We start from the raw sequence: 25,293 nt of genomic DNA on the forward strand, positions 1-25,293 counted from the left end.
CTTGATTTACGTGCATAATGAGGAATTTCAGCAAACAAGCAAGCACTGTTCTATGTGCAAAATGGCTTCACTGTGCAGTTATGACAGGAGTCACTGAAAGACGGTTTTATTCCAGAGGCCACAGACGTCAAATACAGTCATGGTGCCACAGACACACAGACTATTGCACTTTAACCTTGGTGGGATTGTTCTTCTGGAGGTGATTGTCCCGAAGATATCAGCTGATGTCAAACTCTACTCGTACACCATGCTGCACACTCAAGGTGCTTTCAACCGCTTGTCAGAATGTAAATGGTTTTCCTCACTTGATGTCTGGAAAGGTTGCTGACAGATTGCAAGAGCTTTTACATGATCCAGACTTTCACTCCCGCTTCAAGAAATCAACAGCGCCCCTGCTGTATTTAAGAGACTGACAGAAAAGGCTGTGGGAGACCTGACACTGCTGCGAAACCTTGTATACCTGCAAGTTTTCAAACCACCACTTAAGTATGCAGGACACAGCGTCTGAGACAAGAATAGATCCAAAGGAAGTGAAAGCAGTCACACAGTGGAAAAAGCTCATTTGTCATCGCTATGGTTTTTACTAGGCTTCTGTGGCTACTGTTGTAGATTCAAAGCCAGTTATTGAGCCATTGTCCAACCACCAGCCAAATAAACTATTTTAAAGTCCATTTTTAACAGGGAAGAGGTGTTTATTGAAGACAAGAACGACCTCAAAGAAGCAGAGCCGCTTGGAGACCAAAACTGCATATTTTCCAAAAATCACCCACGAGCTCAACCATCCACGTGTCTGCTTATGCTGACGTAATCAGAGCAAGTGCGCAGTATAGATTTCAGCCTGAAGGAGCAGCAATCGACAGAGGATTCTCAAAGGCACTGAAAAATAAACAAGTCTGACAAGCTGTGCCCCGTGATCAGTTGGAATTTCTGACTTTTTTGTGAATTAATTCTAAAATTACAGGACAGCAATCCCTCCTCGTATGTGTGATATTGACAAAACTGAAAACCACCGGCCAGACGTGGCTGGCAGGCCTCACTGCACATGACTTTGTTATTCAATGCAACACAATGAAGCACACTTTTCATCTTGAAGGCCCAGAAAAGATCTTCTGTAAACACAGCCCTGTGTCAGCACGTAAGACTTTGTCGATCATGAGGTTTTTATCAGATTAAAAACGTGTCCGAGTGCATATACGCATTCCCAACACACCTGGGGGAAGAGCTGCATAACCCTAACCCACAGAAGAGGTGTCTTTCCGTCTTGCAGACATTTCTGTTGCAAAGGATATTGATGTATTTATGGCTGTGTTTTGTTTACTGAATCACACAGTAAGCAGCTGGAATCACCCGGCTGGACATTCCTAAACAGATTGGATGTGCTTTATTTTCTGATGCAGTGGAAGTTCTTCAGCTTCAACCGTCCATAACTACAACACAACCACTGCAGTAATGAGATTAGTGAGGGAGGACTCTTTCTGTCTGAAATAGCACCAGAGCAGCTGCTTCTGTTTCTGGATGAGCCTTCCACTGACGCGATGACTTAAAGCAGATACTGCAGCTTTTATTTGGCTCAACTTGAAGTCATGATGTGAACAGCCCACACATTATTAATAGATCATATAGCTGCTATGCACCATTTTATTTATACCAAAAGCAGACTATGATTTGTGGATGAAATAACTTCTTATCAAAGATCACTGAGCCTAACATTCATGTTCACCATGGAATGCCCATATTAGAAAAGGAGTTAGCCCATCGCTAATTTGTCCTGTCTCGACCTTGCATACTGATGTTCTGCTTTACCCTTCCTCTTTGACACCCAGCCCCTCCTTTGTAGTCTATTTTTACATCAAACATCCATTTTTATCCCTCAGCCTATAAATGTGCCATTAAAGAATTAGTTGTCTGCAATCACAGGATGTGGCGAAAAGCCAGCAGCGAACAGCTGTTGACGTGTCAGCCTCTGATCCTATATGACAGAGCCACTCCTCTGCCAAGCCCCCACCCACACCCCACCCTGAGCGATGAGACAAACAGGAAGAGGAGACGGAAACTAGTCATTCACTTGTCAGACAATTAACCTGCCTCGACAAATCCATAACTGCTCCCACTGGGTGTTAACATCAGGAGGTTAAACCCCTGCTTTGTCTTACAGACACGTAGGTGCCACACGGAAAAACTTGTTCACCATAAAAAACTTACAAGGGTGATAAAGTATTTGAAGGGCTGTTGCTGTGAGTGTGTTTTGGAGTCAGCCCTCAGAAATTACTTAATGCAGCTATAAGTTGTGGCCGAGCTCCTGCTCTGTGTTTTTCCATCCTCGTGCCATACTTAAACATATGGTATGGGCCAAGAGTGGCTTTTGAGTAGAGTCTTCTAGGAAATACGCTCATAGGAAAAGTATGGATGCCTTAAATTGTTGAGTAATTTAGCTGATCCAAACAAAAAGGCAGATCTAGTGTTTGTATTCTGTACACGTGGCATTTAAATGCAAAATGTAAAAATGCTTTCATTTGATCATTTATCCAGAAAATCATCCTAATATATGACCGAACATTATACAAAACAATGACTTTTGCGCATGAATGAATGGGAGGGAGTAGAAAATCACAGTAGTCACACAAAGATGACAACAATGAACATAGCGGCGCATTCAGCTGCTAAAGAGCTAAATGTTTCCCTTATCAGGTGGTCGAGAACAAAAACAGAGATTAAAGGAGAGTTAACATTGAGCTTACATCCATGAATGGTAATGGCGGTGTGTATCTACTGGATGTGTGAATAGGCAACTGCTTGCTCACAAGTATATGACCTTAAAAGGCAGCGTTGGTGGTGATGCATTAAAGTAACGTGTTGGAGTACTCATAGTATTTATTTTTTTGTTAGTCTCTAGTTTAGCAATTTAAGTAATCAGTTATCTAGTTACATTTCAAATAAGCAATCTGTTATTGTTAACATTATACCATATTTCCTGTTCTTTCTGCTGCCACAAAATAAATAAATAAATCCAGCTGTGTACTAGTGGACAGCGTCCAGTCTGGAGAGAACAGCGTTTAAGTCCTGGAGGTATTCACATTATTTTGAGCTTGTGGGTGAAAGGGAACATCGCAGTGGATTGTAAATTGTTCCTGGGTGGTAAGTGTCTGTCAGTCGTGAAGAGCTATCCTGCAAATCTGAAGAAGCATCTGCAAGCTAAGCACTCAGGTACCCTCGATTTCTGTTTACTTTCATGTACTTCAAATTTTTTTTTTTTTTTTTCATTGCAGCTGAATTACAAAAAGAAGAGGCAATACATTCAATAGTGACATACTGGAGGCTGTGTGCCCACTGGACAATTTAACCAACATCAGTTCTAGTAATGCAAAAGTATTCTAACAAGTTATTTTTCTCAGTGGGTAACCCTGTAATGTGATAAAGTACTTTGTAATGGCAGTAATTTTGCAATCTAGCTACGAGCTACAGCTGCCTCAAAGTGGAAAAAAAATAAATAAATACTTACTGCAAGTAGGTATAGTAACAAAATACTGTCAAGATTATTTTTCATAACATGAGCTTTTTGTGATGCACTTTTGATATATTAGTTTACCCACATCAATATAATTTGTATGGCCTTCACTATAAGTTACGTAACTTAAACATTACATTAAATTGTTTTAGTGTCATGTATATGTGGAACTACTTGTTCTGGGACATAGGAAGAACATGAATTTAAAACCACATCTTCACTGTTATTATTATCATTAACATTGTAAAATTCCACGTAAATGCAGTGTACTTACTCGAGGCCCAGCTTTCCTTCTCTGCCTCCTGCATTAACTTGCACAGGCTTGGCTGATACATAAATCCTCGGGGAGATCCAGTTTGCAGATGTATGACTCACTGCCAAGACGGAAACCGCTGAAAACCCCTTCAGCTCATCCAGCGCCATCAGTCACCACATTCTTAGTGATGGAAGATAAACGTTATACAATCCAGTTCAGATTGATGCTTGCTGCCTAAATATTTCTGTCTCTGCAAAGGAGGTTTTTGTATTAGTGGGCGAGATCTTTGCCAAATGTATCTCACATGCATCTTTCTTTGTGTCTTCTGCACACAGAACTAATAATTATTTTGTTTTTAGCCAGACCAGAAGATTTTGCTGTTTTTCAGGGCCGTTACTTTTGTTTGTCTGTGAGGAGGAACAAAAACACCACTTGTGTACAGCTCAGACTCTTAAAGCAGAGCATTGTCTTATCATTGTAATTGCATACAGGCTCAGTTGCACGTCTTTCACTGTTTGCCCTTTGTTTCATTTGGCGTCATATTTGCTAAACCATGCTGGATACACCTCTGTGGATGATATGAAATCTAAAAACATGAGTATATTGCAAAACGTATTGCTAACAAATAGTTTTCTGGTCATTAGTTGACACACAATATATTCCTTCAAGCAGACAAAACACATATAAGTGCTCATCGTGCATTTAAAACATGGAGAGGACAGACAAAAGGACAAGTCGCAAAGTGGAAAAGCAAGACAAGCTGAAAGACTGTCTGGTAAGTGTTAAATTGTTGCATAACCAAATAACTGTGGCAGCGAAACGGAAAATGGATAAATCATTCAGCCGTGGCGGACACCTGCAGATGCAGCTCAGGACACCTAATCCATGTGTAAACCATGTATTGATTAGTGCATGTTAGCAATGGGACATAAAAGAGTTGTGAGTGTATGTATCTCAGCAAGGCAAAGGCAGTAAGTTAACACTTGTGTGTGTGCGACCATGTCGATTTCTGAAACACCGATGCCTTCCATCTCCTGTGCACTTTCTCTGAATAATGAGTTGTTGACATGAAAGCTGCTGAAATTGCCTTTTTTAGAACATGAGAAGGTTTGGGACACCAAAATATATCAAGAGTGCTTTTTAAGCCAATTTTGCGTTATAGTAATGCGCTGTGAAACAAGGAAATGACTTTTTAATCTTCACTGTGGAAACTGAAAATATTTCAGTCTATTAAAGATGGTCTGGAAAGCCATCAAGACAGCATTGATTCTTTGATTGATACAAAATCGCATACATGAAGTCATGCTTTTAATGCATGTTGCAGTATTTTTAAGAGCGATTATTTCGGTGCAATGGCTTTGATCAAAGTGCTGCCCACACAGAGAGCCTTCTCTTAATGGGCAGAAACAAAACCTGGGTGGGAGAAAAGCAAGCAGAGTCGAGGGTACGGCTGCTGTCCAGTGTTATCTGTCCACAAGACATTATACTAGATGGTTCTGCGAGATGACTCAAAGCAGCTCCAATACTTATATTTACATCAGTAATAGACCAGATGACCATGTGGGATGTGAAAGAGGTCACTGGTATGACGTACCTACAGTGAATTATCACCCTGTTTATTCCCCTCAGGCTTTTAGCAACTTTCAGCCAATTGTTGCAGTTTTGTGGCTCACAGCTGTTTTCCACGAAGAACCTTTGAAAGACCCACTGAACACTGCCTGACCAGCATCAGACAGCCGGCAATCAGGTGGTAGGAACGTGACTGAAGGTATAAATAGGAAACTGCCTGCAGTAAATGACTGCAATGGTCCTGCTTCAAGCCCATTGCTGCTGCTGCTGTTATTATTATTATTATTATTAGCCATATTTCAATTGTTAACATTATTACTGCTGTTATCATTGTTATTGTTGCTGTGTTTCTGTCTTTCTCTGTCTTAACCCAACCAGTAAAGTCAGATGGCCGCCCCCCCAGAGCCAGGTTCTGTTGGAGGTTTCTGTCTCCTGAGAGGAAGCCATTCGTGTGCTCTATATGAATATATATCACGTGTCATGAAATAACTTTTGTCATGATTTGGTGCTCTAGAAAAAAAACTGAATTGAATTGAATGAAGTCCTACAAGGCAACAAACACAAGTTGTCAAAAGATTAGTAGTCACATTATGTGTAATTGAAGATAAAGTCAATAAATTGAAATGAACGTTCACAACAGACAGTTCAGGGAAATCATTTCTCCGTTTGTCTGTGGTGTATGATTCAAAATAACTTAAGCTCGCTATTTGTTTAAAACCTGTGCAACTGCCTGACGTCTTTGCGCTCGAATTGCTGACTGCAATGTTATTATTACTGATATGAATGATGGCCAAACTAGAAAAATTGGACCCAAGCTGTAATAAATACATGCACGGTGCATCATAAATATGAAAGATAAAGTCAACCAGATTAGAAATAAATTAGGAGTGTGAAGGCTGAAATGGTACATGGTGTGTTTCCAGTGTACAAACAGACCTCTCCAAAGAGAATATGTCTCTTCGGGAGTCGGCTGGAGATCGTCTCATCTGAGTTGCTGCGATGACTTCATATTAAGCGTGAATCTGCACTTTGAGCTCCATTTAGGGGCAGCTGCACGAGCTGTGTCTGGAGCCACAACAACAGGCCATCTCTGCTCAAGTTTCCATCTCAACAACATTCCACTATACTGTTAATTTTCCCTTTTGTTTGTTCAGCAGTAAATATACTGGAGTTGAAAATATAGTGAAACAGTAATTCCATGTCTTGCAGCTTCTATCCAGACTGCCCAAATCCTTCAAGCTTTCCTTGATTCTGTCACAGCCTCCATGTATGTTCCAAGCCGTGGCCTTAACATAATCCAGAGCCACATGGCAGCAGAGGATAGATGAGTAGTTTGACCTTATCTGGCAAGGTTAAGAGGTGTTCCAGCACTGGCTGTGCTGTAACATAGCTTGGTCAAACAGTACTGTAGTAAACGGGACCAGAGGTGACTGATGTTTATGTTTCCTCACGTTACAGCTGGAAGGATGTTAATGATTTATTCTATTTTCAGCTCTCTTGTCATGAGAGTTTCTCTGTTTATGCATATCTTCAAGAGCTCCAGATTTGCTATGTATCTGGCGATGACGACAAAGAAAACAGAGAGAAGAGAGATGTATGGAGCGTATCTGTTCTTACTGTCAGTCCCATCTTCTCTTGAAGTTTCCATGCATGAAATCTGGTTTCCATATCCTCTGATTGCAGAACTGGAGCTGCAAGACATCAGCAGCACATCAGACCTACTGCACAAACGTTTATCTGTCGTCTGGCACGAGCATTGGCCTTTATTTTACTTTCAACTGCACTTCCAGGAAGTTATTTACGAGCCTGACTTACTAAAGGGTTTGTGGCATCATTAACGGCATGTATTTAAATGTAAAGAATGTGTGTATTTATGACCATCCCCACTGGCTGCCTCGGGTGATGAGGTGTTGACGTTGTTAAGGATGTTGTTTCTATTTTTCGCCAATGCATGAAATCAGTTAACCGGTGAGAAACATTGCACATTAGGCATTAGGCATTAGTGCTTACAGATATGCAAGGAAGACAGTCCTCAGCTCCAACCCAGTTCATGGTCACATGAAATGATGTGCGAGCGTCATCTTTTCACAGTCACGGATCCTCATTCCTGTGATTATGCCTCTCATTTTTTCCAGTTTTTCATCCCTACTGAGCCTCCAGATTTTTCCATATAAAAGGAGAAACTATGCTTCTAAAATGATTCTATTTAGTTTATATTTAGATGAGTGATTTCACATCTCAAGCACAGAAGAACTTTTTGTAGTCACATGAAACTCAAGTGTTTTTAATAGCGAGAGGGGTGAATGAAAATCTTAATCAGTATTTCTGTGTGGGTGTTCTCACTGGATGCTGGGTCCTGTAGTTTCTTATTACAGTGATTAGCCTTCATGCCTCTGTACTGTCTTCTTCATGATATCTGTGATCAAATGAAGAATGAACCAAGCCATGAGTCAAACAAGATTTTGGATGTATTAGGTAGGATGTGCCATGCTGACATCATGAGCTTGATTCATTTCCGCTGTTTCACTTCCCCACTTTGAATGACACACACACGCTCACTAATGCCAGATCACCACAGCGTCAAACGGCCCATTAATGTGAATCAGGGCACACAATCAACAGGGCAAAGCGCAGGGGGAGGAAATGGTGTCATAACTGGCAGAGTGTGCACATCTGTCTGGAAGCTACGCAGAGAAGTCTGGAACACCTCACGGGGAGAGAAGAAATGTTCCAGGAAAAAGCTGAAGCTGCAGATGCAGATTATGTTAAATTAACTTGGATGGCAAAATGAAAACATTGGTTTGGATTTGGGTTTAGTGAACAACAAAATATCAGTGCAGTTGAAAACCACAGGGTTTTTTGTTTTTTTTTCTATTCTTTGAAGTTATTACTCCAGGAGATGAAGAAAACAAGACTTAGGAGACTTAAGAGCCCTGTGAGGCTGTAATGCTCATTGTGAAGAAATACAAACTGTTCGATAAACCAGAGTATTTGAATTGAATTTTTGACCCAATGGTCAGTGTCAGTGGATCACCAAAGTTTATAATATACTATAATAAGTTGTATGCCAGAAATAGATTTAGTATATGCCAGGACATAGTATGTCAAATATCAGCGTGTCCTACTGCATCTGGTCACACTGGTATGTGGTATGCAAGTATCTGGTATGCAAGCTAGCATAGCATAGCTTTTCGGGCTATTTTCACCCACAATCCTCCACACAGCGAAAGATACGCCACATCAACTGTGCCGCCGGGAGCAGGGTTTGTAAAAAAAAAAAGTCTTGGCACTCTTTCCAGGTCGAATACTTTCTTCTTTTTACATCAGATTTGCACTTTGGGGGGCAAAGTTCAAGATGCAATGTACAGTTCGTGCTTTGTAAGGTCAATTTAGAAAGCAGCCATGGTGTTCTGAGCTACAAACAGTAAAATGTCAACTCTAATAGTGGAGCTGCAGCACTCATATCTGCTCTGCACATGCCAGGCCCAGTGTTGTCTTCTGTTCTAATAAAGAAGCGTGTTTAGGAAATAACATGAGTGGCAATGTAGGATTTAATTGGCTAGTTGAGTAATCTGATGAGGCCAGTGGGTTTTCGGTTGATTGCAATCCTATTAGTGAAGTGCATTATTGGAGCTTAGTGTTACTGTACTTACAAACATTCATCATTTAAAGTGTTTTGTTGTGGAAGAGCCCACATGCTTTTTCTCTCTGTGATGAAGAATCCAGCAGGGTCCACGTGAAAACAGCTTGATGAGGCAAAAACTGAAAACGTGTGGGGAAGAATGGAAAACTGGATTTGCTCGGACAAAATACTAGTATATGGGCGTAATTCAGAATAATGTGTAAGAAAGTGACTTAAAGACATAAAATCAAGATCTAAAAATCTTTCTTCCAGAAATGGTTAACATGTAAACAACTATAAATTCTAAAAATGTGAGCAAATATCTTCTTGTACCATTCCCGTGTCTCTGTGTCATCAAACTTCGTGAAAGTGGAGGTATCTCTCACACATCAGATGGCTGAAAGTGGGCGTACAGCCTGAGCTGTAGCCAGGAAAAACACCTCTTACCTGATGCCTCACTTGCATGCAAATGCTTTCCAGGTGGTCTGAGTTTGTTTTTTTTTTCTTCAGGTTGACCTTGCAGAAGTTTACTTTAATTTCACACCTCATCTTCAAACAAACTGTTACATGGTGTTGATTAAATGCTGTTTCATTATGGAGGAACCATCTGGAACCGTCATCCGCCAAAGCTTCTCCTGGGAAGCAACGAAAAGCGTGTCCTCGAGCTTCAGAAGGAGCAGAACTGATTATACAGAGCCTTAAAATAACTTGGGAGGAGACAATGAGACAACATATTTGTTTAAGGTGTTGGTCTGGTCTTAAAAGGGCTATTATGTAATGTAATTGATGGTTTCATGATATTAACTGAGGAGTTTAACAGAAGCGGCAGTTATGTACAGGAACAGTTTGGCAATCCTTGACACCAAAATTGCATTGTGCTGCACACAACTGCTCCCACTCCCACTCCAGCCCAGTTGAGTTCAAAGCAAGACAATGAACCAGTGAGGCTTTTAGAAGTTTTTCATGAGTTTTTGTACCTTTTCTTAACAAATAGTTCAATATTTTTTGAAATCTGCTTATTTGTTTTTTGGCTGAGAGTTAGATGCATTAGTTAAGGTAATTACTGAGTGTGTGGTTATCCAGACTGAGACCTCAGCTACCAATTATCAGTATTGGTAATCAATCACCATGTTCGTCATTGTCATCTCTTCCTCCGTATTATCTCACAATGAAATTTTTATTCTTCTTATTATTATTACCTTTATGTAACCAGGAAGTCCCATTGAGATTCAAAATATCTTTTACAAGAGAGACCTGGCCAAGGTACCAGGCAGTCAGAACATATTAAAAAAAAACCTTCAGCAGGACTTTATTCAAGTCTCTATTTCTATTTGCATAAAGGCCATCTATATATAAACCTTACCTTTTCTGATTAGACCACTGGGATAAGACAATTACACTCTGCTTCCTTCCACTCCCTTCCTTCCCTGCCTGTTGCTTTTTATAAAGTCCCTGTCTAACAGCAGCAATGACAGCATCTGCTAAAGCGGCCGAGTCAAGGCTAATGAAAACTGGTGGGGCTGTGCATGAGGCAGGTAGTGTGCCACGTGCAAAATGTTCCACAGTAAAGGTGAGCTCAGTACAGTTAGGGCCCCCTTGCTTCCTCACAGACTGAGGGAAAACCTGGAAACATATGTGACGTGCAAAATAAACGTATCTTGACGTCCTGGATGACATCCCTTCATGTAGCGGGTCAGATGATGTGATGAATATAGAAGAACGAATAGATACAAGGAAGATTTCAATGAAACTGATCCGCTGTTATTTGTCCATCATGTATTGTGCTAAACTGTGTGGATGAGGCACGACGGGCTATAGACAACAAACACACAGCAAACAGGATTGAGGGATCCACTGAGTCAGCGAGGGCAGCCGAGTAGACGAGATGTTTCTTTTGTTAACCTGCCAAGAGTTGAAAGGATAGGCTGATCTGAGAATTAAGGATTAATCGAGGCTTATAAGCCCTTGACTGCTGCACAAACAGAGAGACAAGAGGGGGAGTCCCGCTGAATTCAGTGTGACTGAATGTTGTGCGTCTTGTGAGTTTGTGTTGCTAAAAACAGATATCGAATATAAGATCTAACAGCTTTCACAAGCAGAAAAAATACTATTAAAACTACTACTGTACTGTTAGAAGAGTTGAGGAATTCATCTATATAGGAAGTAAATGTTAAAATAACTTGCTGCCCACAATGACATGAATAAAAAGATTTTCTATGAAGCAATTGTTATATACTCATGAAAACATAATTTTTGCCAATAGATCCTCTTAAATCCTGCATACTGGACCCTAAAGTGTGTATATCTGCTCTTTTGCAATTAAAAGTTCTATAAAAGTTAACTGACACTCCAAAGAAGTGTAGAGGGATTTTGGGGAAAGAGCTTATTTGCGTTCTTGCCAAGAATTAGATGAGAAGATCGATCAGTCGGCTAAGCTAAACTAAGCCAGTAGCTTAGTTTAGCTTAGCCTAAAGGCTGGAAACAGGGTGAAACAGCTAGCCTGGTTCTGTCCAAAGTTTAAAAACTTTGCCCAAAAAGTCCCTCTAAAGCTCTCTAATTAACATATAATCTTGTTTGATTAATCCATAAATTGTGATTTATGGGAAGTTATGTACCAGTAGTATTTTGTTGCTAGGCAGCGCTTCCAGTCTTTGTGCTAAACTCAGCTTTGCTAATTACTTCTAACTTCACTGGTATCTACAGTATGTTCTCCTCTAACTCCTGGCAAGTAAGCAAATTAGTCTATTTCCCATAATGTCTAAGTATTACTTTAAGATTATCTACAATCTGTTTTGTGTCAGAACTTGATATAAAACAAGATGAATACAAGGCTTAAGTTTTTTTTTATTACATAGCACGTGTACTGTGAGTTCTGCTGAACTGAACAGCAATAAAAAAAAGTATTGGAAGTTTATTTCCCCATAGCCCATCGAGACGGTTTCATAATGTTGCATAACACTGACACACTGCTCTCAATAAAATGATAACAACCCTCACTCCATATCCTTGTTGGCAAATTTTGTTCTGACAGAAAAGTCAGATAAGAGACTGTCACGGCAGAGGAAACATCAACGGCCATATTTGGTATAGCAGGACACCAGAGATGTGAGCAGGAAATGCGAGTTGGCGTGTTTTGGGACTCACGCGACAGCTGAATTTGAAAACAATGACAGACGCCGAGATATGGTTTACACAGATTAAAGAGAGGAAGGAAACTTGAACAAAGGGTGTGGGGGAAAAAAAGGAATTCAGCAAGAGTATGGCATAAAAAAATGCAAGCGTGGGTTCTGAAGACAAAGACACGGTCAAAGGGGGACCGAGGCGGAGAGGAAGCAGGCCGAGAGAGGCGATAGAGGATGATGACAATTCCTTCTGGAAAAAGAAGCTGTGTCTGTCAAAACAGATGGCAGCTGGTTAAGCAGATTAGGCGCTGTTACTACTGTTTCCAACACCACTTCAGACTGATCAACCTCCCCCCAAACACAGACAAACACACACACACACTGCCCTCACAGAGCTTCAACTGTTTCCTCTCATCCCAACCCAACAACCGGGTCGACTCTCGACCCCGCTCCTCTTTCCACAACAGCAAAACAGCTGCTGTCAGGATGAGTGTTGATGTTCTGCGTCATGTCTCAACACTGCTCCACTCCATCCCAACAATGTCAGAGTATTGACAGTCCATATAGAAACAAACTGTTTCAGTGTGTATGGCTGTTCATAGATGTTAACAACTTGGACCTTCCTTTTTGTAGTTTTGGCCATCATTTCTGTTGGATTTGATGATAACATTGCTCCTCAGTGGGATCTACGAACATAGTGACATTGCTAGTGTGACCAGGCAACAGACACAAGCCATCAGTTTAGTGATATTATCTAAACTAGGTTATTTGAAGGTAAAGGCAAAATTAAGCTCTATACAATCAAATGTTTATTTGCTCAAATTAATGGTTTTAAGGTTTGGAAAATACACTTAGTTGGCTTTCTTGCCCATAATTAAAGGAAAAGTTCAGTTACGCACTCATGTCTGTGGGCTGAATATGAAGCTAGTGTCAGCAGACGATTAGCTTAGAATAAAGATGCCAGTGGGGGGAAACAGCTAGTCTTGCTCTGTCCAAGGTTTAAAAAAATCTGCTCACTGATTAAGGTGTTATATCTGTATTTCGTGAGTACAAAAACTGCCCTCAAAATCATTACTTGATGACTTACTACGAATTAAACAAGTGAGATATGTTACTTAATGTGTTAATTAGTGAGTTTTTGGGGTGCTAGTTGGCATCTGTTTCCATCCTTTATGCTAAGCTAAGCTAACGGTGCTGGCATAGGCTTCATATTTAGTGTTCAGACATATCAATCTTCTTGTCCCCCTGCAAAAAAGCAAGTAAGTGCATTTACCAGACTATTCCTCTAAGCAACTTCCTACTACTCATCAGTGCTTCAGTGCTTCTGGACCGATGTTTGTGACCAGTATGAATGCGCAAATGCACATAAGAAAAATGCAGACAACACATCTTACTTCATCAGTTGGTTGGTTTATTTATCATTAGCAATGACACCAAATGTACTCTACTGTTTTCACTTGCTATCATAGGAGATGCATTTTGAATTGTAAACAGTGAAAATGATAAAATGCATTTCAGAAAACTCCTTACAAGCAGTGTATGACCAGGGAAAGAGCAGATTGTACCTGCTCTTGCTCACCTATTTTTTTTTAACAATACATGTCATCTTATAGTTTTGTCTCTCGTATTTACATAGATACAGCTGGGTCCCACATTCATCACCAGCAGAGACCTATTGGTTTTTTGTTTTTGTTTGTTTTTAATGTGTTATCACATAGTTTTTCTTAAAGAATTATATTTACAACCATAACGCCCCCAGCTGCCTGCTGCCGGGGGTTAACACACAGTTAGAATCACTTGCTTAAAATTCATTTAACTACTTATGTTTCTTGAAAGTTTGCGTTGTAAGTCAACCTTATAGCTCTAAGTTTTTTTTCTTCTCTTAACAAATAAAGTTAATACAGAGCTCAAGCTGTTCGTCTTTCCCCGTAAAAATTCAAAATTATCCAAATAAATGAACAAACTGAATAGAATAATAAAATAAAATAGAAAATAAAAAAAAATATTGCACTTAAAGTTCAGGACAGCATTGGACCTGTTTGGTGGTTAAGAGGAAAGTGAGAGCTTTTAGCTGAGTGCTTTAGAAGAGGTGAGGGTGTCTGTAGAAGCATCCAGCAAGTTAATCTAAATAAATACGCAAACTTTTGTACAACATGAAGCATCTTCTTCTTCTTCTTCCTCCTTGACTATGACACGAGCAACGCCTTGTGTATTGCTCAGAAGAACTAGGGAGTGCAGGTTGGAACCCTAAAGCATATAAAAACAGTGAGAGTGTAGAAAAACAGAAATAGCCGAGAAGATAAACCAAGCTGGAACCTGTCATAGCAATGTCCTGAGAACGCTTCCTCGATTAGTCCAGAATGAGCTACAATGTTAAAGGAAATGTCGTTTGGCTGCACAGAATATTTTTTTCTCTTTCTTCTTGAGTTTTTCGTTCCTTGTTGTAAACAGTCTTTGGAGACAAGAAGCAAGTTGTCTTTTTCCCCCCATTACTGGCTTTGAATGTGACTTTTAATGTCTTTTAATGTGAGAGTGACACATATCTGTGTTTCCTCACAGCTCCGGTCCATCCGTTATTTATACATTTGCCTTCTTTGCCCACCGCTGTCTCCGTCTTTGTCCCTGTTGAACACTCACAGTATCTTTCCAGTCTTGGGATGAACTCAAGAAGGTGAAAGCTGTTTAGAGAAGCTTTGAGAGGTGTTTAACAGAGATGCATGTGAAACAGAGTCATAGATCTAGCTTTCATTCAGACATCTTGTTTTTTTTTCCCCTCTGTCATACGGTTTAGAGCCTGATTTAAAAAAAAAAAAGAAAAAGAAAAAAAGACACACAAAGAAGAAGGGCTGTGTCGTACCAACAGCTTTGAAGTGGCTTCACAGAGAACAAGGTGGAGGAAAGGAGGGGGGTTTAAAATGGTAGTTTTAAAAGGAAATTAAGGGGAAAAAAGTGACAAAACAGTACCGGACTGTCTTCATGTCTGCAGGGTTTTCCGAGCAACCCCTCCTTTTCTCCAGTACAACTGGACAAAAACTTAAAAACACAACCGAAAGACTGACACCGAAAAAACAAAGAGAGACAGTGATCAGACAAGCGTCCAGCTCCTGCTCCAGCCCTCACTCGTGGGCTTCTGCATTTTTAGTGACATGCATCCATCCATTCATCGGTCCATTCATTCACCCATCCACCTGATAACTGTGTAAACTACATTCCTTTGCAGTGCCATTGCTTTGCCGCGTCCTCTCAAAACAACAACAACAAAAATCATAGTGGACAGGATGACAGACACACAAAAAATAAAAAATAAAAAAGGCAATCAAAGAAGCTCAGATCCCGCCCACCCGCTCTACTTTTTTTCAAGTCTGCCCCCTTTTTTTTTTCTCTCTCTCTCTCATCACAATCTTTCTCTTCTCCTCATTTCGTTTTCTGGTCTCTTATGATGAAGATGAAGTCGGAGTGGAGCTGGGCTTTTTTTGGTTGATTAAGTCCGAGTAGAGTTCTGAGCGCAGGAAGCGGGGGTATGAGTCCTTCTCCATCAGCCCGTATATCCGCCTCTGCGCTAGGTCAAAGCAGGAGCGCGTCACATTCTGCAGGTTGTCCTTAGTGTGATCTCTGGTGTACGAATCCAGATTTACCTGCAGAGGAACAGAGTAAAACACGTAAGCGAAGCGCAAGAAAATGCATGGCTTCTTTCCGTGCAGGAGGCCATTTTCCCCCCAGCGTCCGTATGAGCTGCGCACGCTCTCACTCACCTCTTTACAAGACTGGATCGCGATGTATTCTGCAAAGATTTTCTTGGCTTTCGAGGCCATCTTGGACTGCGACTTGATCTTCTTGTATTCCTCACATGCTAGCCAGAATTCCAGATTCTCCTCGCTGAACTCTGTGCGCAGGAAAGCTCTGAAGGCTGCCAGACCATCTGAGGGGGAGCGGGGAGGAGGAGGAGGAGAGTAAACAAGAGGGAAGTTGACTAGAGTGCCATGGCAACCTCACAGCTGAAACGCTCCTTGGAGTTTCAGTGCCTAAAATAGCTCTGTGACGGCCTTTTTGAGTCATGTGGTTGGAAAAAAGTGAGACATAAAAAATAACGTTTTCAAGGCTGTTGCATTTATTCAAGTCCTTTAAGTGACATCACCCTGCTGACCCAGTCCTTCCTTACTATTCAGCATGGTATCTATGCATTCCCCTTTATGCATGCTGGGAATGAACAAAGAGACGACTGTTTTAGTGTGAGGGGGGAAAGGACTAATTCTGGCGCTCTGGGCTTTTTAAGTTTCAGTCCGTTAATCATTTGAGGAAAAGGCATCCACGAGAAAGAATAGCAGGAAGCCGTGTCCACCCACAGCTCCCGTCTGCACCTTTCCGTTCCCATGAATCACCCACGCTGATAAGCAGAGCCGATGCAGGCGGTCATCTCTTACCTCATTCTGGTAAGCAGGAGTGAGGTAAGAGGTGGAAGGGAGGAAATTAGAAGAGGGAGAAGAGAGAGGCCAAGAAAGCTGAATGAGGAACAGATGTGGCGCTGGCTTTGCATCAGCTTGCTCATTTTAAAAAAGGATTGGGGCCGAAGTGTGGAAGATGAAATGTGGAGAACAAAAATAGCACACAGGTTGGCTGCTTTCTCTCGTTGTAACACATGGACTCTGTCCGTTGGGATTAGGGAAACTTGCTGCAATGAACTGCAGCAGTGTGTGTGTGTGTGTAATCCATACATCAGTGCATGCATATTTCCTGTGCTCCACCACCCACCCCCACCACCTCATGCAAGCGCTGAATGTCTGTATTCACCCACTGTCTACGACCAAATCGCACTAATCGCAAGAAATATCCAAAAAAAGACAGATGTTTCCCATGTATTTAAAGGAGGGAGGAGACAAAAGAGGAAACGTATCAGGAAAATGATTTAAAAGTAACTTACATTTGTGTGCCAGTAGCTTGTCAAGTGAGTCCCCCCATTTCAGTGCTTCCTCGGGGGTGGGCCTGCAGATAAAAGCAGAGCGATTCTTTAACAAGCCCATCTCAGCCAGGTTTCTCATTGTGTGACCCATCCGCAGAACTTTGTCTAAGCTGGATAGACGAGTGGAAACGTGGAAGTGGGTAATTCCTCTCCCTCCGTTGCTTCCTTCCACTCTAGTCTGTGTCTGCTGGTTCTCCCCTCACATGCGGCTCAGCCTTGTGAATGCCTACAACACTGTCAGCCTATCTGCTTCATCCTTGTGGGGGTAGGCTTTTATATTCCCGCTGAGTGCAACTTGGAAGGCGGGAGGGGAGGGGCTACGGTCGGCCAATGGGGATGTGTCGTCGGGTTTAGACACCTCCCCCCCAAACCCCCACCAGTGTCTGTCTGCCCCCTGCTGCCTCTCATCCTTTCTGTACTCTTGCTTTGAAGCATGCCTCCTCACAGGGCTCAGCTCACACTCACTGTAATCCACATCTCAGGCCTTTTTTGACACAGTAAGAGGAAAGTTGCTTTGTAATTTCAGACACATTTTAGTCCATTTTGAACATTTTTCTGTGCCTTCCGATGATGGATGTCAAGTTTTAGTGGACATTCTGACATTCTTTGTGACAAATCAGCAAAAATTGCCTCTCATGTCATGTCATGTCTTTTAGAAAATGTATGCTCACATACTGCATTTATGCATTGAAGCAGTTGCTTGGCACATTTACTTTTGTAATACAGGCCAAATGTTAATGTAATAACCTGTTAATATTTTCATGTAATTCTACAACCCCGATTCCAGCAAAGTTGTGTAAATCATAAATAAAACAGAATGTGATCACTATGTCCAAAAACACCTGTTTGGATCATTCCACAGGTAAACAGGTTCATTGGTAACAGGTGATGGGGCATCCTGGAAAGGCTCAGTCATTCACAAGCGAGGATGGAGCGAGGTTCACCACTTTGTGAACACATGATTGTATGAAGGATGTTACTACAAGAGCTCAGGAACAGTAAGGACAGCTCGTTTGCAAATGATTGCATTCTGTTTTTCTTTATGTTTTGTGGTTGTCTGGGACCAAATGGATACTGATATAAAAAAATATATCAAGGACAGTTGCTCGTGTTCCACTCTAACATTTTCCTAGCTTCCTGTGAAAGCACGGAGTGGAAACAAGGAAGCAAAGTCAGCCTAAATTAAGACATTGATCTCTAATACTTCATATATGATATTTGACATGAACACATTTGATTTGGTAAACTAATTTTCTAAATAATTTAAAAACCTGCTTCCGGACAATTCACTTGTTTCCACTGTTACAAACATTCACTCACTTCATAAATGCCACACATATCTAGCACACTCCCATCGCTGCTACTGCCCACATGTCTGCCTTCCAAGGCCAGGTCATCACCAGTTGTGGCAAGACCCGCACACACCCCCACGCACATGCCATCAGGAAGTGGCCACTTACTTGACTGACTTCATAGATTTGTCTAACTTGCTGGCTGGGTTGCTTCCTGGGGATTCATTCCTCCTCCGCAGGAAAGCCAGCCGATTCTTCATGTCTTTGGCCCTGAGTGAAAGACAGATAGACGAGAGAAAGAGGGAGACAGTTGGCAAGAGAGGGAAGATTTATGAATATGGAATGAGGTGAAGGAGGGGGAAAGTTGAGACAAGACGAGGAGAAAAATGGAATGTGGGTGAAAGCAGATAGAGGAGGAGGACAAAAAGAGACATGGGAAGAAAGTGTGTTGAGTCCAAGTCCAAAGTCCACAGTTCAAACAATCCAAGGCACGGGAATCACCAATTAAGTTCTTCAGCACTGTAAATCCAATCCACACGAAATCAAACCCACAAATGCCAGAAAAGAAGAAAATAAATGCCGTGTTGTGTACATTTTAGTCTTCAGCCACGTATGTTGGTATGGTGGGACAGAATTTTTCCAAAAGGCGGATGTCAAGCTCCCCTTCCTCGCTTCGAGCCTCTCCTGTCAATCTAATATCTCTGACAGTCTTTCCTGGAGATGCGTCCCTGGCAGGTTCCTCGGCAGGGACTGAGCGAATGTGGCAGAGAAGGAGGAGAGAGACTCAATCCTCACTCCTCTGTTTCATCACGCCATTCTCCATGTGCCTAGAGGGGTTGCTGAGAGGGAGCTGACCCAGGGCCGAGGCAACAGGGCACAGTGACCTCCTCACCTCTCTGCCGCTTCAATCCAGCAGAAGCGTCCAAAATCCTCCTGACCGCCCACCTCAGTTGTTTCACCTCCCTCGAACTGACTCTCACACGCACACACACACACACACACACACACACACATAGACCCCCCCACCCCTCGCCGCTGCACATGCGCCACCCAATATCTCACACAAGGTGATACACCAACCCTCAGTTCCCATGGTGCCTTCAGAATTCTGCGCATTCCCATAATCCCTTGGTACGTGTCCTGGCTTTTCCCGACCTGGAGCACGTGCTACCTCATTGGGATGTGACCTCACTCAACACCCATTTCCTGAGTCCCTGCTTTTGATTTCCACTGTGGATTGCCTGGCCCGCTAATAATGCAGAGCGGCAGTGCGCGCTCGCCGGCCCTAATCACCGCCAGCTGTCCCACTGCCAACCCACAGCCCCCAGGAGAGCATGTACACCCCAAATTAAGACACAGGGCTTCCTGTTATAGACACTTATCATTCAAATATGCACACACGGGGCGGTGGGAGAACACACAACTGCAGAGTAGCACAAATGTCTGTGCCAACTCATGCCCACTTCATCGGGGCTTTCATGCCAGTCACAGGTGTTGGAAAACACCCCGACTCCACCAGCGTGAGCATGTGTGTGTGAAGGGAAGTGGGATAATTTATGCGTAAATGCCGAGCGGTCACACAACGCGGCTGAACAGAGAACACAGTCAGCCGTCTGGTGTGAGTTTTTCCAACTGCTGCAGGAAAGGAAAGGTAGAAGCATGATGCGACATGACTGCATGAGCTGTTGGAGGCAGCAGCAGCTGAATGGCTCCTTTAACAGCAGGATGAGTGTGACTTGTGGGGGTGTATCGATTCAGGTGTGTCTGGGTTTCAGGGGGTTCAGCCGGTGCGACTCAGAGACCCACAAGACGTCTTTCTTTTTTTGAAAGCATTTGTAGGGACAAACCGATAAAAGACGATCGAAAGGCTTCGAGGAGCCGGAAAATTCACTTTCAAACTCGAGAAACACCTAAATGTCGACACAGCATCACTGGCGGAGAGATGACTCATCCATTGATTGAAATAACGCAGCTACCCTGTATGAAGCAGGCTGAGACCAGATGCTGGAGTGCTGAACAACAGTCAGGCCCCTCTTTCATGGTTACAACAGGGTGCTCTCACACAGTATACCTGCGAAAAGCTCACAGCCTGAAGGACATTAGTGCCCAAATAAATACTCTCTCGCTGTTAAATAAACTCGTAACATCAGAGCGGGATTCATTAGATTGTTCTATTTTTGGGCTGTGCTCAGGGCAATTAGGTCTTGAGCTGACAGAGAGCCTCTGTCTTGCCAGTGCATGTGAGGAGAACAAGAAACTTGTCTTTTACAAGAGCTGGCAAATATTTTGTTGGCCTGACAAAAGACGACTTTATTATTTATGTCTAGGTTTTATACAAGCTGAGCCTGCATGGGAACGACGTGACAATGATGTCATAACAACAGTCACTTTAAGGGAAATGTATGTTTCTATCCTGCCCCCATGTGGGTGTCAGTGGACATTGCAAACAAACATTTTCAGGCTTCGAGCAGCACAGATTGCTGGCATGGCGTTCTCTTACAAACAATAGTTGGCGTCAACACTGACAACAACTTGAGCCATGATTTATTGTTCCAATCATTTTTCAGAAACTCAAACACAGCCTGGACGCCTCACTTGGAAACAAGTGATATACACTACGTATCATGTAGCTGTCTGATTTAAACCACAACACACTGAGTGCAGCGACACTTTTTTCTGTAAATCTGCATGTTAGGTTGTATGTCATCCTGCGGGAGGTGTGACATTTCTGGTGCTTAGCTGAGAGACAGACTTTCTTCCTGCATGGCGACTCAGCCGACACGGCCGTAAATGAAACTGCCTGTGTGATTATTAGCTCAACGTGAGTCAACAACTCCCCCTACAAGGGCAGACACATTCTTCACCCGGAGTCATACGGGGGGGGGCAAACATGTCTGCGTCCTCCAGACGAAGAGATTTGCTTTGTTATAATGGCTGAGATATGCAAAATCAGCTACTTAAATATGACTTGACAAAGGGAAAACACTCTGAGCATGTTGAGTAAAGGCGATACTCTAAACCCTGAAGAAAAACTCACAGCCACAGGGAGGAAGCGCTCTTCCTCCTAACAAGGCCAGCTATTTTTGACATTAAAAAAAACCTACTGGTACACATTTTTCAAGTCACGTCACTTTATACCGACATTTTATTCGCACCATGCTCTTTGCACCTCTGCACCTCCTTATATGCCAATGACTCTTCTAACAGTCTCTCACTTTGAGTACCTCTGTATTTAAAGCTCATACTTCACTGTTTCTCTCCAGCTGAGCCTGCTAATAGCTCCCCCGCACTAACACAATTAGCAATGCGCTGCATTGCACTGCATTGGATTTATTACATCCCATGACCCCTACACTTAACTTAATCTGCTAAAACACTGACACATGCTCTGGAGAGGATTATCAAATTAGGATGATCTTTGAACTAACATGCTGCCACCCAGAAAAGTAAGCTCCTCTGCCCCCTCGGGCACATTACATACAGCATGTTTGCAGCATGGGCGTCATGTGTACACACATCTGAGTGTCTACTTGTGTCTGTCCAAGAGAGAGAACAGTTCGTGTGGTTGAGTGAAGGAGCCAGAGGTCTTCAGCTTCGCAATTATCTGCAGGTTTCCGTACTCTTTATTCCCTCTTTGCTTGGCTCACATTAGACGCACTAATAGCACCCCGTTGGCTATTCCTGGTGTTCTGAAAAGTAGGCCGCACTCCCAGGGAAAGGCTCTGGGAGCACATGGGGGAGAGCTGCAGACAGACATACTGCAGATCACAACGTACCATACAAGCACAAGCCAAATCCGACTGGCCCACTTCATCCCACTTTTCTGTTCGGTTTGCCACATGAGGTTTTGTTTCCCCGCAATGATTGAAGTTCACCCACCACAAAGCCTGACCTGTGAGATCTGGGGTACAGCAGTGATTAGAGGAGGAGCTGAAGTCCAGATGGTGATAACAGCAGCAAGGTGAACAACATTCAGGCATGTTTTCATTCTATCAGCCACGTTCTATTTACAGAAGGCTTTGTGCCTGTGAGGTGAATACAGGACAAAACACACACGCTGTGCAAGTGTCACTGTGAGTATAATGGGTCGTGGGTTGTGTCAGTGTGTCGAGAACACTTTAAATAACATTTAGATGATTTGGGCTGTGCCTAAAAAGATGTAGGAACACACTGTGAGCGTTTGTTCTGTGCTTTGCTGACAGAACAGTCCTGAGGTGCAACGTATCCCAAAGCAACACAATGAGAAGGAGAAATCATGACGAAAAAGTCACTCTGCGATATTCCTAGAAGAACAACGAAAAGGGGAAATGTCCTAAATCTAGTCCATAAATATAACACCATCTCATTCACAGTCTCCCTCAATCAAAACCAAAAAAAGGAGCTCTATTTCTGAACAAACTCACCTTCCTAGCCACAAAGACCACATGAGCAATCCTATTCCTGAAATCCAGGCTGCGTATAATAAGAAAAAGGGGCGGCCTCGAGTGAGAAGTTAAAGCTGCTTCCTCCAAAATAGTTTGAGCGCTTCACCCTCGTGGGGGGATTCTTCTCCCTCACTGCGACTGTCAAATGAGATCCATGTAGAGGTCACATAGCTTCCTACCAGCTTGAGAGCATCGATTCCTGTGGGAGGTGAAACAGCCCCCCATCCACACCTTCCTCGCCCTCCCTTCTGATGTTTCTAATTCTTGCTAACCAAAATCAACGTGCAGATGAACTCACACACACACACACACATCCGCTGCCTTGCTCTTACCTTTCAAGGTACTTCTCTGAAAAATCAACCATAGTGTGAAACATGGGTGCCAGCCTGTCCACAGGTTCTCTTGGTGTGTGTGGAAATTTGACTGCATGTAAGCGCGTGTCAGGCGTGCCGGTGCTCGGGGTCCAGGGGTTTGTTTGACAATCACATTCCTCTAACCCCTGAGAGGCTGTGGTGGAGCTTTATATAGTCCGGGGGGTCTGGAGAAGGCGGACCCTGGGCTCACCCAATCACCACACAGTGTTTAGAGAGGACAGATTCCTTCCACTGGGGCCTGGACGGGTTTTTGGTTTTGTGGGTTAGTAAGTTGAGATGACATTTGTCTTTTTAGCAAAAGAGGACGACTGTAATGATCTGTTCATCCGTCTCAGGTGACGAAGAGCGGAAGAGCTTTGTGTTAAATCTGCAACCAGGCTATAACAATGACTTCACACACGTCTTCTGTAGTTTCTCCACACTGGATGATTGCATCCAACGTTATTTAACTAATCAGTTTTAAGACGATTTCAAGTTAGGTTCTGGTGCTGTCTTTGATTTTCCAGCTGCTTATATGTCAGAATCCAATTTAAAGTCCACAGTCAGGAACTCAAAATTGATGAACCTTAAAGATCTTTTCAATGAGGCTCCTGTTCTTTTAAATTCAATACCTGAGGAGCTTTAGTCATCGTCACAGAAGCAGTACTGCTTGACTCATGATTGTGTGTTAGGGGTTACAGCGTAACTACTGAGCCCACACAACACCACCAAAGATGCGCATCTCCAAAAAATGTAGCTACACACTGGGGTTTCAGCAGCTACAGATACATCCATTGGAGACAGTAAGAACTGTGATTGGGCAACATGGCTGTTTTCTCCAACAAATTTCTAGTGGAAGTAGTTGTCAGTGGTCCTTTTCAGAAACAAAAATCTAGCCAAGCCATTTCCACTGCAAACCTGCTCTGAGCGACTGCCGCTCTCTACGAACAAATGAACGTAAACATGGTGATTGCCTGGCAGCATTTTTCTACCGAGTAATGAAACGAAGCACAATAAGTTAAATAAGCAAAAAATAAGTTCCTCGAAGTAATACAAGTTTGCTTGTGTGGAGTTGGAAAAGTAGCGAGGTTACCAGCCCGCTCCTCATCTCTGCTTGGAGCCAGCAAATTGAGGTTAAATTAGCCACTGCTAGCACAAGCCACCCGAAACTACGACTGAACTGTCAGCGGTCAAGTATTGACAAACAAGAGGAATACGTGGAATAAAAAAGATGATATCTTGACATTGATCACAGAAATCCAACACTCACCCAACAGGCTTCATCAGGTTCACCAACTTGAATCTGAATGGGATGTCCACACCTCAAGTTCCAGTTATTACATACTTTCATTAGGAGATGAAAAATTCCAGCCTCAGGAAGTCCAGTTAACTTTGACGTAGTACTTCTAGGTGTCCATATATGACCTGGATAACCGAGACCTGAGCGGTTCTCGTAATCTCAGCACTGGTTCTACAACAAGGTCAGCGCAGATCATGGCTAACCACAGAACTAACATTCACCTTGACCAAGTTTCCCAGCCCCAAAAAAAGGGCAGCAAAACTAGGTGACAGTAATTATTTGCATGGGAACTATGAGGGATAGCACAGAATCACTATTATGCTGTGAAAAACACTGTGTCTATCAATACTGATTAGTATATGTTTTATATACACATATATATACACACACACACATTATGCATACTGTATGTCAAACACACAGATGGCCATTTGTGTGTCTATAATAAAAACACTTCACGGACACTCTGTGTTTTGCCTTCTCCAGCTGTCTGTATTTCCCGTCTTTATGAACCAGAGTAGAAGTACTGGGATGTACATGTTTGTTGTAGTGATAAAATACACCTAAAAAAATAAAAAGCATTGCCTCTCAGACTTTTTAAACAATGTGTCGACAAGCTCACATTTCTGCATGCGTTACTCTGGTGCCCTAGTTGATGCATTGCTCTAGTTGATGCTAGTTTATGGCTCCATTGCTGGAAACCACCAGATGGGAAAAAAGGGAGTGGAGCTGTGCAGAGATCCATTGCTTTGGGAAGCAGAACACCTGGTCTGAGTGAAAACAAAAGGTGATAATAGAGCGGGGAAGGAGGAGATAACGTGGACAGTTTCAAGAAAACAGCTGTGCTGGATCCAGAAAACTAGACACATGGAGTGAAACGTGCAAAAAGGAGA

The 25,293-nt window shown here is 42.6% G+C and overlaps 1 protein-coding gene across 8 annotated transcripts in view; it reads right to left on the minus strand.

Moving 5' to 3' along the window:
* Nucleotides 1–15,461: 15,461 nt before the first annotated feature.
* The window catches only part of rgs3a (regulator of G protein signaling 3a), a 114,633-nt gene continuing 104,801 nt past the window's right edge, over nt 15,462–25,293 (minus strand). For 6 of the 8 annotated variants that reach the window (XM_070988272.1, XM_070988271.1, XM_070988270.1 and 3 more), the window contains 4 exons: nt 18,492–18,593; nt 16,993–17,054; nt 15,827–15,993; nt 15,462–15,709 (listed from right to left, as the gene is read on the minus strand). In XM_070988272.1, coding sequence (XP_070844373.1) covers nt 15,509–15,709; nt 15,827–15,993; nt 16,993–17,054; nt 18,492–18,593 — 532 coding nt within the window. In that variant the 3' untranslated portion in view covers nt 15,462–15,508. Of the gene's footprint in view, nt 15,710–15,826; nt 15,994–16,992; nt 17,055–18,491; nt 18,594–18,915; nt 19,076–23,079; nt 23,241–25,293 lie in introns of those variants that run through there. The other 2 variants (XM_070988276.1, XM_070988277.1) reach the window with 2 other exon arrangements.

This window comes from Chaetodon trifascialis, chromosome 20 (genome assembly GCF_039877785.1).
Source record: "Chaetodon trifascialis isolate fChaTrf1 chromosome 20, fChaTrf1.hap1, whole genome shotgun sequence".
Taxonomy (NCBI): domain Eukaryota; kingdom Metazoa; phylum Chordata; class Actinopteri; order Chaetodontiformes; family Chaetodontidae; genus Chaetodon; species Chaetodon trifascialis.